Source organism: Aulonocara stuartgranti (genome assembly GCF_965226115.1).
Source record: "Aulonocara stuartgranti genome assembly, chromosome: 5".
NCBI classification, from domain to species: Eukaryota; Metazoa; Chordata; class Actinopteri; order Cichliformes; family Cichlidae; genus Aulonocara; species Aulonocara stuartgranti.
The window spans coordinates 17,708,003-17,724,039 of NC_138943.1; the positions used below are offsets into that span (position 1 = coordinate 17,708,003).

The window sequence follows — 16,037 nt, forward strand, 5'->3', positions numbered from 1 at the left end:
ATCCTCCGTGAACCAAGCTGGTGACTTCTCATGTACCACATGTTATATACGATCCTACCTTTAATGAAATTTGTCAATTTACAATTTTTATATGCCAATAAATATTGATCTGTAGATGAGTTTATGAAGCCTGCTGTCAGCGTAAAACATTTATGCATGTTTGTAAAATGCATGCGAACAAGAGATACATGCACATGTGCAGAAAAACACAGTCTGTTCTGTAGTTTTTTTTTTTATAAAATATGAATTTCTACGTTATTTTATTAGCTGTATATTAACTTTAAGCATACATGTCTTGCACTGCGTCTTTCTGGCTTCTGATGAGTGCAGGCTCATGACTGAAAATGAGGCCTTTTGCTCAGTATTTGACAGACTTCTGCGTGCTCTAAATTGCCATTATTATGCTTAATGAGATATATTAGGTTCTCTGTAGATGCAAACGGTCTTTGTGTTTTTCAGGGTGCCATGGCCTGCTGCAAGAGAAAAGAACGCAAAGCCGTGTCCGATGAGGAGAATTCAGAGATGGATGCCGAGCCAAGTACTTCAGAGGAGGAGGTCCCCGGGTCTCTCAACATCACGGATGAAATGAAACGCATGCTTAACCAGCTGTAAGCGACACTTTTCATGGATACATGCACCAAAAGTAAAACTGGTATTTTGTTTTGAATCAAATTAAATGAGCTCTGCACCTTCAGCATGCCAGTATAGTTTCTGGCATGTTCCTTCATCTCCCTCTGGTGTTCACAGTTTTGCAGCTAACAGTCAGTGTGCTCCTTCAGCAGAACACAACAGATATAAATATATGGCCATTTATTTACCACCAACACTTAGAATATTTAAGAAACATTACAGTTTCTGCCTCTTTCCTTTGCTACTTCTGTGTTCCTTCTACTTCCCTTTTTTGGCTACCCTAAGAGCACTTCTTTTGTTTCCAATGACCTTTGCTGAATATGTTGGCTTTTATGCTTTCCTCCATCTTTCTCTTTCTTTTCCTTTCCATTCTCTGACCTTGTCCTACACAGACATTGTTCAGATAACTCCTTTGTTGCCAGGCGTGAGACGTTCGAAATCGACGACGACTGCGACAGTCTGACGTGGGAGGAAAACGAGGAGACTCTCTTGCTGTGGGAAGACTTCGCGAACTACAACATGCCATACACCCTCGCGGCGCCGACGAGCACCTGCCCCCGTGAGGGCACCAGCGAAGCTGCGGATCCAGTGAGTCCTGTGTGCATTTAGATGATTTGACAGCATGGGGTTTTTAAAGTCATGCAATTCACAGTATAGATCATTGCTGTGGCTGCTGTATAAGACATTTACTCATGCATGATGAATGAGGTTTCTGTCTGTGCTCTCTAAGGACTCCCAGGATGGAAGCCTTGGCAGCCTCATTGACGAAACAGAGTCACTATTTAAGACCAGAGAGCAGGAGTACCAGGAGACCATCGGCCAGATCGAGGTAGGCGGACCTACCAGCGACCACACAACACATGCTCATTCAACCACTAAAACATTTTTTCTCCTCAGGAATGAAAGGAAAAAACTGTAATTTGGCATCTTAATCAAAAAATAATAATGAGGTTTTTTTTCTTATCCTTGTTTTTCTAAAAGAATAAATTGGAAAATTCAAGGATTAAGAAAAATTTATAATAATTTAGCATTAAAATGGCATTTCATTTCAAGAACTTGTACATCCTAACCAGTAACCATTAATAGATTAACCATTACAGAAACATTCAAATATATTTTATTAATAAGCAATACTGTTAATTTAGGGCAGCTGTTGCATGAACCTTACACTGGGTGGTGATCTAAATTTATATCCCAGAAAGAGACAGCGTGACTCAAAGGAGCCTTATTTTGTATGTTAGACCAAATGGTAGCAGGCAACAATCAAGAGAGATACAAAATAAGTCAAATGTGGCTAAATTTCTCTTAAATTACCTTTAAATGAGACACTGAAAGGTTACAAATACATAAAAAATGTCTAAAATGTGATAAAAAACTGCAACACACCACATCTGCACAATCAGGGTTCCCAGAGAATGAATCAGCCCAGTTCTGATTCATTCTTGGAATAAGGCTGATTCATGCCTTATCAGGCATAAATGTCATGCCTGATAAGTAAAGTGCAAAGATTCCTTTGGCTTTGATTTATTTAGCTACCAGACAATTATAAACTTATGCTCTTGCATGTTATGACTGATTGAGACCAAATGAGGTGAAGACATATAAACTTTGCTAAGTTTTTGATTTGATTAATTTTATTATTTCAAGTCATTCTTCTTTGGAATTGGACCTGCCTTAGAACGAACTGCAGTAGCTGTTTCTTATTGCCCCCATCAACAGTAGAAAATGTGACATTTTTAATTGTATTTCCAGAGAGTTCAGCTTTGTTTTTACAGTCATTAGCAAGGTTTAGCATCTTAACATGCTAATCCAAGGTGATGATTCAAGAGGTTTCTACCCACCTATAAACATTTAGTTTGGCCTCGTCCTTACTCTACTTCTTTCTTCTCTGTGTTGAATCTTGTTTTTTATGCTTTCAGATGGAACTGGCCACAGCAAAGAGTGACATGAACAGACATCTGCATGAGTACATGGAGATGTGCAGCATGAAGAGAGGCCTTGACGTTCAGATGGAGACCTGTCGACGGATGATTAAAGGCGGAAGGAACTCTCCCTCTGTCAGCTCTGTGGCCAGCAGCGACTCAGGGAACACAGACGAGATCCAGGATGAGATTTCGGACAAGGACGCAGAAGCTGAAGTCGCCGTTAGTTGATGACTGCATTGCTGGGCTTTGTCCCATCTCCACTTGTCTCCCCGCCCCTGGTTATCACAGGATTTAAAGGCCCGGCTAGAAAGGCGGACCAATCTAAATCTGGGCCCGTTTGACCTAGTAATTAAAGTTCTCTCGGTCGTCCTCACTGGTGCAGACCCAGAACTGGTGCTTTTATACTATTTCTGTTGTTTAGAAAGTGGTGGTGGTGGGGGGAACGTCTTTGCTTGGCAAAGAGATAATGAGTGCGTAAAGAAACCATGCTGTGCTCTCTTCCTCACTGCTGCCTCGCTGGATCCTCGTCCAGAGCTTTAAATCATTTTTGGGATAAGAAGAAGAAATATTTTAAATGGGCCGAGAAGTTTTTTTCTACCCTATTACGATCCTTTATTTCTAAAGGAATTGACAACAGTACATATTGTGCTCCTTGTTTAGTCGAGAACGAATACATTATTCACCAAAAATATATCCACCTTTTACATTTTTGAATATTTATTTTAGATTCCAAAATGTTGGGTCTTCTTAATTTGAACATTTTATATTATTATTTGAGCCCAGCTGGGCTACTTGCAATCCAAATTAAACTGGGGTTTTGGGGAATTTAAGTGTCTTCTGCTGGGGAGACAAAAAGAAGTGGAGACAAATTGTGTTGGGTTTTCTGTTGGTTTCTGAGGGAACTCTGCAGGGTTTGCCAAAGCTGACAGAGGAAAGGAGCACAGCCTTTTGATGCATCAGTGCACTATTCAAGTTCTATGCAATTTAGCTGGCCTTATTGTTTGGACTGGCTTTCACCCTTCCTTGTTTTTCTTAAGACCACTAGCCTTTTAAATAAAGCAGGTGTTTTTCTATATATCAGTTTAAGAACTTGTGTTTATGTATAAAAATAATCTTAGTATCAGACGTTTGTTGTTGTTTATTTTTTTCCTCAACATCAGTAGTAAAACAAACTGGAACAGCATCTTGTGACACCTTCATTCATGGCAATAAGCACTGTAAGCATTTGTTAGATGTTATGCTGCTGAAGCTGTTCAGATTTACTTTGTTTAGGAGACGTTGTTTCTGTCCTGTGCACTTTGTGCACATTAAGGCGGGTCATTTAAAATTGGATCACATCCAGAAGTTCTATTAAAAGTTATCGAGTAAAATGAATCATCAGTGTAATCAAAGCCGAACAAGTTAAAACCAAAGGTCACGTCATAAAAGCGCTTCGCTTTCACATACGTCTAACACGTATACATTCAGTTCATTCATGTGCTTTAGTAGGAAGAAGTTTTTGTTGTTACATGTGATTTCGGTTATACTCCTGATTGTAGACTATTTCATGCTGTCCTGTAGTCAGGTTGCACATCCTGCTTTGTCTCTCCTGTATTGGGGCTAGAAACATCAGACCTTGCATAGAGGGCTGTAGGCATGTGATCGTAAACCCCAGAGGCCTTTTCTGTGTTTGTTTTATTTTGTAGTTGTCTTTCTGCAACAGATTAAGATGTCTCGCACTCACAAGCTGACTGACGCATGGGGACAGAAGTGATCTTTTTATCACCTCTTTGTATGATAGTGTATGTACGGTTTGCTAGATCAAAGATCAAGTGCTACTTCTATTTTGAAGTTTTACAGAAACAGAACGTTAAAATACTGGCCTTTTGTTGTTTTAGCATGCTTGTGGGGGTAAAAGGAGCTCTGGGTCTTTTTTAAATAACATTATATTTTGAATTTTAAAAAGCTGCAATGCAGACAATGCGCTATGTTTTTAATCAAGACAGTGTCTCTGTAAAATGTATTCGCGGCAGAAAGAAAGTGTCTTTTTCACCGTTTTTAATCGTTCTGGGTTAACTGCAAAGTTATGTTGCCATATTCAGCTGTTTTTAAACTAGTTCCATATGTTTTCGGGTCATTTATTTACCACAACACAACACCCATACTAAAACAAATTGACTATATCAGACAAGAGTGGGGAGCAGCCTTGCTCACAGAGAAAACATCATACTCTTATTGCTGATAAATAAAACCAGCCTGATAAGCATCAAGGAGCCATTGTTTTACTGGGACTGTACACAGAGCATCATTTTGACATGCAGGAAGAGCAAGTCCATAACAACAAATGACAGTGTTTCACCCCACTGTCGCCATCACACTAACCAGCCAACCAAAGCAAGCGTGTACAGTAACATGACAAAGACATATATCAAGCTCTGAGTACTACTAACTCGGGAAAGTTGCGCAGCCTTAGTGTTTGTACCACAGATCAGTGTCAGTTTTCCACAGTTTGAAAAATAGTCAGCCATTCTTGCAAACCATTATTATCACCTTCCCGTCACTTTGAAGCAGGTTGTAGTTCAATCGGTTGAAACTGCTGTAGCAACTCTCTTTGTTGAATGTAGCTTGAGCAAAAACAAAAAACATGTAGCTGTTATTTAAAAAAAAACAACCCAGGGATACATGGTGTGCTGTTTGCTTATTGGAGACCTTGTTATGTTTTGGTGTACTTAACAGGTTTTTAAGCTGACCGACTCACAGTATGTGGTCTAGATGTATGTAAATTAGGTCCTGGTGGATGTGAATGTTTCATACTAATAAAGGGGTTTTATACGAGCGGTTTTTATCTGCGGGACTATGTGGTTGTGTTAATTGTCCTGTCAAGTTTTACACTACATACCTGTGTTTGCTGTTAATATCATTATTAACCTCATAGACATGGCAGAGTGATAAAGAGCAGCCATACTATGGTAGAATCTGCAGAGCTGTAGTGGTTACTGTTACTGGTCTTTGTGTTTCATTTGCTTCAAAGGTTGCATCCTGTTGTTTCAATTTTAAGTAGCTGATTTTATTTACTTCAGTTTTTTTATTGTTTGGATTTGTACATTCTTTATTATTATTATTATTATTATTGTTTGCTTAAACTATTGAAACAATGTATTCATGCGGGTGGAGGGCTGATTCAGTTTCAAAATTATGAATGTACTCAATTGATATTGGGATAAAATGGAATAAAAGGTGTATTGGATACAAATAGAGGCTATTTTGACTTTTTGAATATATATCTATATATATATATCTATATATATATCTATATCTATATATATATCTATATCTATATATATATATATCTATATATATCTATATCTATATATCTATATCTATATATATCTATATATATATATATATATATATATATATATTGGGTTTCTTGTTTTTTGTTTTTGAAGTAGACTAGATTGCACTGTTCAAGGCAAGTTAATAGACAATATTTTGGAAGTTGCTTTTGTGTCTGTTGGTGTACTAGGATATTTTGGAAAGACTGCTTTTTACAATGAAATCTGTGCCACCAAAAACAGTTTTTGAACACACTGATTCATCATAAGAAGATTTCAAAAAAGTATGTTACTACTGGTTGAAGCATCTTTTAATTAAAGTGTAGAGGATCTTTTGGCAGTTTAACATGTAACATGGACTAAAAATCATAATCAAGCAGAGAAGCCAAGTTTTAAGAAACATTTACATAATTAAGGTGTCCTTTCACGTAACGAGTCCTATTAGGGTTATTTTGTCACACCCTTAAAGGACACTTCATTAGGAACACCTTGCTCATACTGCATTGGGCCTCATTTTGCCTTCAGATTTACCTAAATTCATAAAGTTGCCGCTGATTTGTCAGCTGGACAATCAACCTGTCAACTTAAAGTAGTCTACCCATTCTTTTTCGGACCATTCTCTATGAAATCCAGAAACTTTATGTAGATGATCAGTTTCTCAAGTACTCACAGAAGCCTGTCGAAAACAACAACTGTGTCACAGTGGCCTACAAGCGTATACTGTTAGACTGGTGGGTGCTTATTTTAAACATGGGATAAGTTATAAATAATGAGGTCGAAATATGTTTAAAAAAAAGCATTCAGGCTGCTCTGAACTCTCAGTTTTTTTCTATTCTTGGAGTTGGGGTCAGAGACATCCTCATGATATACTGTGATCTGTACTAACACAGCTCTGGTTGTGATAACTGAAGCCTCACGCAGCGGCTGTTCAAATGTTGCATTTGGAGTAAAAGAATAAAAGTATGGCGCTGCAAATGAGCAAAGCAGGTCATTGTGAAATTACTTTATTCAAACTAGTCACAGAGAACATCATATCACCAATACCAGATTAAACTGCAGTTCTTTTATTCTGAGCAATATGATCTGCTGCTAAAGTTAAAAAAAACAAACCATACATTTAAAAATGGCACTCGTGTGTTCTTGGGTGGTGTTTAAATATTTATTATACAGTTTAATGGAAGTAAACATAGTAAAAGTAACATTAAAAACACAAAAGATGTGTTTTTAATAAACATCTTATTTAAACAGATTTTCTTTCTAAAATGCTTCAAAATTGTGTTTTTAAAGAGAAATAAAAGTCACGGCAAATCTTTTATGCAACTTCTGAATAAAAGTTTACATTTAGTCGAGTAGGAGCTGTACTGAACAACCAGTTTACACGAGTTTGTCTGTTGCGGGTGACAACCGAGAAACAGAAGTGAGAATTTAAGCTCAATTGGTATCAACTAACCAGTTCAGTCTTTGCACAGTGTAAGTGCAGATAGTAATAGATGACATTATGTCTTATATCTATCTTTTGTCATCCCTCCACCTCGAGAAACACGATTCTCTTGGCCACCATCTCCTCGCCGTATTTCTCCTGCAGCCGTTGGATGCTGATAGGCTCAGCCGAGAGCAAAAGTCTGTCGTCACAGCGATTCCAAAACGGTCCCGAAATGGAGGGGGGATTCAAGAGCAGGTCTTTTGCAGCAGAAAAGTCTCCGCTGGTCTTAAGTAAAGCTTTGGTCACACTAATTAAGTCCTACAAAAAAAACAGCAAAGGATAAAAATGACTTAACACAGAGAAAGCTGCAAGTTCCACAGTTAACCCCTTTATATCTGAATAAGCAAAATAAAGGTTGAAAGAATATAATGGAGAAGAAAAACAACACCTCACCTTATCTGTCTGGTTCATGAGGTCTCTGATTCGCAGCTTGTCCTCCTCTAACAGGTCCTGAGTCAGAGAAAGTGCAGCATCTTTGTTCACTGTTGGCTGTGGTTCTGAAGGAGCTGCTGGACGGTCACCGCTGACAGACTGAGAGTCGTCTTCCTGAGGTTCACTGTCGAATATGAACAGGTGGGCCTTGGAGGTTGTACCGACAGCCTCGGACACTACAGGCTCAGCAGCTGGAGGCAGGCAGCTTTTCTCAGCTGCACAGTTGTTACTAGTGGCCTGGGCCTGTTCCACATTACTCAGAGGGGTCTCAGTGGGTCCAGGTTTAGTGCAGGACTGTTTGGAAGCGGGATCTGGAGTTGTGTCTGCAGGCGGAGGATGAAGGGAGGTCGATGTAGCTGCTGTTTGTGCAGGGTTTTGGAGATCTGGAGCTTCGAGATCATCAGACTATGAGATACAAATGTAACTGTGTTAAAGAACATATATAACACAGAAAAGTATTATAAAACATTGAAAAACAATGATGAAATACTTGGATTACATCATGTACAAAGTCGAGCTACATGTAAAGCAAGAAACAACACAGTGTAGCAGATGTTGGGAGTACAGTTAAATGAAAACAGGAACTTTCATGTGTGTAAAAGAAGCAGCAGAAGCTTTTGTGGTCAATAACCAGCAAAGAATCTAGAAATTCTCTTCTATGGCTTCATGCTTTAAATCAGAACTATCATGTGGGGCCTGTGGTTCTCTGACATCCCACTATTTATAGAAAAGTATTTTACTACAATTACAATCTGTTAAAATTTTCAAATGGAATGCTTCTATTGTCACAACTCCTATGCAATTTCAATTTAATTTGATTAATAGTAAAGACCCTACAATAATATATAGGATCAGAGGATACAATCAGAGGATCCCCTATTTTCAAGCATTTTGGCAACTGTGGGAAGGAAAAACTCCCTTTTTACAGCAAGGAAACTGGCAGCATGAGGCTCAGGGAGGAGCAGCCATCTGCTGCGACTGATTGGTGATGAGTGGAGGGAGACAGGACAAAAGACCTGCTGTTTGTTTAAAAAAAAAAATGAACAAAGCTAGAAAAAACATTAATACTGAATGTTACATTTTTAGGTCGCAGGTCCATGAAGCCCAACAGGAGACACCAGCACTCCCAGTCAAACTGGGAATCAAGAGTGGGAACTGTTGCATGCTGAGGCACTGAGTGGTGATTTTACAAAGTGTATCAAAACCAGCATCCTACCTCACTGTCATCTTCAAACTCCTTCGTTGCCAATTCAAGAATCCCCAACTTTCTCTTCTCTTTCTTCTTTTCTCCTTTCTGAGGCACTGGATTGGTTTCATCTGAAAACCACAAAAAGTATAAAAAGTGTAAAAAGAAGGGTTGTCAAAAGAATGAAAACGGTTCTTTGTTTTCATGACATACCTGCTTGTATTGTTTTAGATATGGCTGCGGGTGTACTCTGCTCCTCGTCACTCTCTGCCGCTGCTCTCGGAGTTTTTCCTCTGGCTTTCTTGGGAGCCGGCTGGTCTGTGGTCGTATCTTGTTGAAGAGCAGACTTAGTTTTTTTCAGGGGCTGGGGAGATGATGTGGTTCGCACTGCTTGGGTTGATGATGACCTCAGTTTTTTGCCATACGGTTCAAGCTCAAGCTGCCTGCGAGTTGTTCGACGCAACGGTTGTTCCAGCACCGGGGAGGCCTTCTGCTTCTCGTTTGTCTTTTCTGATGAGGAACATTTGGGCGTGGGCTTAGGCTGAGCTGGTGTGGAGTCATCCCCTGACAAACTTTGTTTTTGTGGGGAGACAGGCTGAGGTTCACCTGTTTCTGCGTCTGTGGTCTCTGCTGTTAGCAGTTGGGTCTCTGCCTGTAGGTCCGCACAAGGCGCTGCAGTTTGAAAGGCCTGAGATACTTCAGCTTCTAGAGTTTCTGATTGTTTGCTTTCAGTTTGTTGTTTATCTGTTTTCTGACTCACATGTTGCTCTTGGTCTACATTTTCTGGTGTGCTTCCTGTTTGTACTAACTGGACATCCATCTGTGGAGACACCCATTTCAGGTTATGTCTTTACAGCAACTATAACCTCATACAGCACCCTTACAGCATACAACCAGTGAGTTCCCACCTGTGTTAGGTCTGTTTCTGAAACATCTTCTTCACATGAAGATTTCTGAGCATCTGTCTCTTGATGCTCTTCCACCTAGAGGCAGACAGAGGAAATGAAAAGCTTCAGCATTAAAGTCTATTAAAAAAGTGACTGCCAGCAGCCTGAATTTGGTTGTCTGATTTTATTTAACCCACTGCTGCCACCCAGTGGCAACTCTTCACCCTACACCTGGTAAAAATGTTCCAGATTTTTATTAAAGCTTCAAGAAGTTTAGGAGGTAGCTTGTGACCTATTTTACTACACGTGACAGATTTTTTTCCCCTTTTCTTCTTCTTTTTTTTTTACAATAAAGGTGTTTTAGTAAAATGAACAACAGGATTCTAATGTAAACGCAGGTAAGACGGTTTAAGTATGCTGCTGAAACCAGCAGTAGACACACTGTAAAGTTCACAAATGGGATGTGTTCGAGGAGTAGAATTTGCATTTTATGTTAATCGAAGTGGATAAAAAACAATCAATAATATCTCATATAGAACAATAAATATAACAACATATTCCAGCGGTCCCCAACCCCCGGGCCACAGACTGGTTTAGGCTCATGTGTGAAATTTATGGTTTTCAGGGTTTTTATCATTATTCTTTATTGTTTTTATCGTTAACTCAGTTTCCCTGGGTCTTCTCCCGTGTGTTATGAATAAATCTTCTTTTTGTTTTTTTGGTACCAGGTTTATTTTGTTGTATTTATCCGCGACACCTTAAAGGCCGGTCTGTGAAAATATCGTCCGACATAAACCAGTCCGTGACGCAAAAAAGGTTGGGGACTGCTGATACAGTGTATACTATAATATACAATATTCAAACCACAAACATGCTACAGAAGAATTCCCTCATTTTGGAACGAGCTGCTCAGTTTGTCGGGGCTGACCTTTCTCCTGTTCACAGACGCCCAGCTCAGTCTCACCTTTACTCATATTCATGTTTCTGACTGCATCCACATGGTGCTGTGTAAGACTTTAAACAATCATCCAAAGGATTAAAAATTTAGAATTTTCTTATCTGGTACATCTCCTCCTGCTGTACAGTCGTAATGTAGATTCTAATATCATTTTGCCTGTCAGTCGTGTAATGTTAGTGGATGCTGTTGTCACTGCTGTGATGTAAATATGTTGATATTTTGGATAAAAATAACAAACTTTGTTCAAATGGAACAACACTGGTTTAAAAACGGTTTCCTTACTTTTACTTAGCGTCTCTACGTGGGTTCTTTTACTCATAAAGCTACTTTCTGCTGCGTCCTTTTTCACAAGGATTGCCACAGTTGGTAGCGCTGCATGTTTTCACTGGCTGCCTTTCCTGATACAACTCCAAAGGGATTTGTGTCTCCTCCCAGGATCAAACTGGGACTCTTTCACATGTTAGGTTTTTAAATCTCTAAATGGTCTGCCACCTGTTTGTCTGATTTGTTGAAGCCCCATGTCCCCGTTCGTTCGCTTCAGTCAGCTGAGCAGCTGTTGCTTTCAGTCCCTAAGTCCCGGCTGAAACTTAGAGGAGACCGAGCGTTCTCTATTGCGGCTCTGATGCTTTGGAATAATCTTCCTCTCTATATTAGCTACATCAGTGCCAGTTTTTAAGTCCAGATTAAAAACCTATTTTTATTCCCTGGCTTTTAACTCTGTGGGCAACTGACATTTTTATTCATTTTATTGCTATGTTTGGTTTTTCCTATTGTATTACTATATTTATATTTGTATTGTACAGCACTTTGGTCTACCAGGTGTGTTTTTAAAGTGCTATATAAAACGATGATGATTAGGCAAAAGTGTAAGCCATCACAGTATGGAGCCACTTTGTCTTTCTGTCTCTGTCACTTACTAAATACTGTTTTAATTTTATGATGTCGTGGAAATAGTCTGTGTATTTAAAGTCAAACTTTACTTTGAAAATTCTAACTAAAAAAACAAAGCAACAGTGGAAACAGACTAACATATGACAAAAAACACAACTAAAAATAACAAAATCGTAACGACAACATCCAGATAGTTAATCACCTCTGTCTTTTCTTCTGCTGTCTTACTGTCTTCTGGCTTTTCCGCCTCCACGGCGGCTGTCTGTTTCTTAGCCAGTTGTGCTTTGTAGCGGTGTTTCATCGACTGCCAGGTGTGTGCGGTCACATGCTGTTTCTCCATCTCTTGCCAAAGCCGGTTTCCCCCAGTCTCCGTCTTGTGCTTGCTGACATAATTTAAAATGGCAGCATCTTCTTCAGTAGTGTAGGCACTTCTGCCTAGTTATAAAAGATTGTAGACATAATGTAGAAAACGGAAGCAGATTAAACTATTCACCAGATTTACACACATTTCTAATTGTAACTTGTAAACAATTCAAGTAATAAAAAAAAATGTAATCTGTAAAGTGCAGACGTGTTAGAACACAATCCTTCAGACATGGAAAGTCTGGGGTTTAGTCGTACCTCCTGTGGCTTGAGGCGAACTGTTTTTGCTGTTGTTGAGTCTAGCAGAATGTCTTTGGACCTTTTCAGGATTTAGCCTGTAGTCCTCTAAATTCAACTGTTCATTCTTCTCAACACAGTCATAAATATACTGGGTGGACACGTACCTGAAAAGTAAACAAGGGATATAAGTAGATAATAAGACTTCCAGGTATGCTCCAGTGCTGCTGTTGTGTGTGTGGGATTCATAAGATATGAATCATAAATGGGTTGAATAAATTTATCACCACCACCAAACTAAACTGAAGAAGCATTTTCTTTTTTATCTTCTTCTTATTGACTGAAAAGAAAAATCGCATTTCTTTAAATGTAAACACCTGCCGATATTAACATGAATTCTCAGTTCAGCACGTACCAGTGTGCAGTGGATTCAGGAATGACACTTCTGTCCTCAGGATCAGTCAGCAGTATTGCTCCTGGTTGCTGGACGTTGCACAACATTCCTCCTCCAGCTGAAACGAGCGGATGGAGTTTGCGTTTGATGGGACCAGGTCGCAAGAAGAAATTCATCGGTTCACCCTCCACAGTCATGAAGAGAACTGGAGAGAAGGCAGGCTGGGCCACAACTTGTCTTTTGGATGGCATCTCACCTGCTGGAAGAGATTCAATAACAGCCAGTACTATAAATGAGCTACATGGATGTGATGAGTGTGAAATTCTGGACAAACAGCAACTTACATTTTCTGTATATTTTAGTTTTCGGGTTTTTTTTGTTGGTGTTGTTATTAATTTCCTCTTTTGCCAGGAGGAAAAAAAGTCAGATTATTATAAAATGATTTGTTAATTTTTTAGACTTGTCAAGTCTTCCATGTCTTTATCACACACAACAAATAGAGTTCATGGCCAAAGGTAAATATCTTATTTAAAATTGGTCAATACTGGCAGTATATCGATGCATCACTATTCTGTTAACAGTTACACAATTTGTGATCATTTATTTTGTCAACTAGGCAACTTTTATTGTCAACACATATAAATCATCTACCTAATGAATGTCAAAATTTTTAAAAATGTTTTATTCTTACAGCAATGACTCAGTTTCAGGACTATCTCATGCAATCATGTCTTTTACTAGATACCGAAAAAAACCAAAAAAGTAGTTAAGTGTGTTTCACAAAGAGAGGAGCTTGACACTGCAAGTTCAAATTAAGTGTTAAGTTCAGATATCGTGGGTCACACTGGACTTAATTTAAAAGTCAAGCCGAAAAGTTAATATCAATCGTTATATCTAATTTCTAAAGTCTTACATTAATTGGGCCATTTGTGGCTCTCATTGCAACCAAGATGTTTCTATTTTTTTAATTCTATTTATTTATTTGTATTTAATTTTTTGAGCTAAAATTAAAAAATAACTATGCTTGTTTTATATACAAAGGTTTCGTGTGTACAGTATTTGCCCACTTTCTCTTTCGTTATTAAAAGGCTGCCCACCATAGCCTTTTGAGGTGGTGGTAATTATCACTACTAAAAGCCTCTTTTCCATCCAGCTATCTTCCTTCAATTTCAAATTCTTGAAAGAGTAGTTGTCATCAACTGTTTATTTGAAGGGTTGCAGTCAAGATTCAGAAAATCTTAACAGTACAGAAACGGCACTAGTGAAGGTTGTGAATGATCTTCTTATGGCTTATGTCAGTGGATTCATCTCTGTGCTTGTTCTGCTAGACCTCAGTGCAGCATTCGACACTGCTGATCACAATATTTTACTACAAAATGTAGGTATGAAAAAACTGCACTGCAGAAATTTAAATCATATCTATCTGATAGATGGACAGTTAGTGAGGATCATTACTGTTTACATTATACATCCCTTAGGTAACATTATTAGAAAAGACTTTCTTACATGACTACTTACATTTATTTTAATGCATTATTGTAATGGTAGATGATACCCTGCTTTAATTATTCATGAAACCACATTATACAAATCTACTAGAAAAAAAGTACAGGCATGTCTTAAAGACACCAAGGCCTGGTTTCAATCCAGATCACTACAACAGTTGCAGGTAACCACTAATTTCCTGCTTTTAAATTCAGACAAAACTGAGCTTTATTGTACTCTTCCCTAAAAATCTTAGGAACATGGTGTCCAACCAGATACTTACTCTGGGTGGCACTATTTTAGCCTCCAGTAACACCGAGAGGAACCTGGGCATCATTTTTGATTAGGATATGCCCTTTAATGCATGCAGTAAACAAATATGTAGGACTGCTTTTTTTCATCTGTGCATTAGCTCTAAAATTAGAAACATCATGTCACTGAGTGATGCTGAAAAGATATTTCATACATTTATTACTTCTTGCCTGGTCTATTGTAATTCATTAATATCTGGTTGATCTAAAAGGTTTACTTAAGGTTCCTAGAGATGGACAAACTGTAAGTAAAATTAATACTGAAATAGCCCTTAGCAGGACGTGCTCTGTGTGTGTCCTGCCGTCTCTCCAGCCTTTGTGCCACCTTTCTGTGCAGCAGATTCTCCTCAGTAATTAAGCTAGAGTACTTAAAGTCCGACTTGTACACTTATGTGTGTATTTACTACACTTCAGATCAGTAGAGCGGTATGGTGTGTTTTTGCATTATTTAACCATTTTAACTTACTCTATTTGGACCAACTTTCAGGTTTTGTTATGATCATTGTTTTTGGAAGGTGTCAGCAACTTGTCCATGTCACCTTTCAGTTTAATTATTGAAAAAAAAAACAAACAACGATTTTATTGCCTCATTCTTTCCTTTTTTGTCACTTACCCCAAATCCCCTGGACATTTAGGCGGGCGTAACGCTAACTATAACAAAGGAGTGGTGTACCCATCATAATGTAAGGCACATCTCCAACAGTAGATGGTGGCAAATCAGATCTATATACGTTAATTTTAAGACTTCATACTACATTACTTTACTTATCTATTGTCTGTTATGAGTTGTATACTTGTATATTTTATGTAATCTGCCTACGGATTTAAATGAACTGTTTTGCTTATTTGTATAATTTCCAACATCCATTGTTCGTGCTGAATTTTCTTTCTAAGCTATTTAAAGGTTTACGGTGTTCAAGCTTGGTTGAAGCAACTTTAAAATGATTATTTTGTGAGATGGTTGTTTGTTTTATTGATTTAAGTGGGTTCTTGGTATAGTAAATATACATCAACATTATTTTTGCGTTTATGTTTATATTTTTTGTTGTAGTTTACAATATAAAACGGTCACTTAAATTCACTGTGAGGTCGTTGTGGCTGATTTTCTTATAAGGGAATATTATATAAAAGAAAATCAACCGGAAACTATGCAAAGCTGGACAGATTCATCCAGTGTGAAAATATGAGGCACAGAAAACGCTACGTGTACCGCTCAGACACGTTTTTCAGGCTCACATGAACAGCAGGGAGGAGGTGTGTAACATCGCTAGCCCGTCAAATGGCAAACTGTAAAAAAAGCAGTCGCCTAAATAAATGTCATCTTAGATTAGAAATAATGTTTTAAACTTACCGTGCACTTTGCCTTCTTCCTAGCTAGTCTTTCCCGCCCCAGAAAAACAACAAAGCTCACTTCCGGGTCTTTTTCTTCCTTGTTGAATTGTTAGAGGTTAGAGGCTCCGTATCGCCCCCACTGGTCGCATCCATATTATGCGATAAAGGAAAAGTATGTAAAGAAGTAAAAGTAAGTAAAGATCTTGTGA

The 16,037-nt window shown here is 38.4% G+C and overlaps 2 protein-coding genes across 6 annotated transcripts in view; one reads left to right on the forward strand and one right to left on the reverse strand.

The window, feature by feature from the left end:
* iffo2b (intermediate filament family orphan 2b) overlaps positions 1-5,787 on the forward strand; it is a 35,499-nt gene extending 29,712 nt beyond the window's left edge. For 2 of the 4 annotated variants that reach the window (XM_082534738.1, XM_082534739.1), the window contains exons 5-8: positions 460-608; positions 1,023-1,218; positions 1,361-1,459; positions 2,550-5,787. In XM_082534738.1, coding sequence (XP_082390864.1) covers positions 460-608; positions 1,023-1,218; positions 1,361-1,459; positions 2,550-2,783 — 678 coding nt within the window. In that variant the 3' untranslated portion in view covers positions 2,784-5,787. The remainder of the gene's footprint in view (positions 1-459; positions 609-1,022; positions 1,219-1,360; positions 1,460-2,549) is intronic. The other 2 variants (XM_082534740.1, XM_082534741.1) reach the window with 1 other exon arrangement.
* Positions 5,788-6,857: 1,070 nt separating this feature from the next.
* Positions 6,858-15,962, reverse strand: terf2ip (telomeric repeat binding factor 2, interacting protein). 2 transcript variants are annotated; one of them, XM_082532836.1, is made up of 9 exons: positions 15,848-15,962; positions 12,722-12,959; positions 12,328-12,473; positions 11,909-12,141; positions 9,879-9,953; positions 9,184-9,790; positions 9,001-9,101; positions 7,746-8,189; positions 6,858-7,610 (listed from the first exon to the last, which is right to left on the reverse strand). In XM_082532836.1, exons 2-9 carry the CDS (start codon positions 12,949-12,951, stop codon positions 7,389-7,391), a joined length of 2,058 nt encoding a protein of 685 aa, XP_082388962.1. In that variant the 5' UTR covers positions 12,952-12,959; positions 15,848-15,962; the 3' UTR covers positions 6,858-7,388. The 2 variants fall into 2 exon arrangements, with proteins under 2 accessions (XP_082388962.1, XP_082388963.1); XM_082532837.1 differs by having other exon boundaries at positions 12,722-12,956; positions 15,848-15,948.
* Between the last annotated feature and the right edge of the window lie 75 nt (positions 15,963-16,037).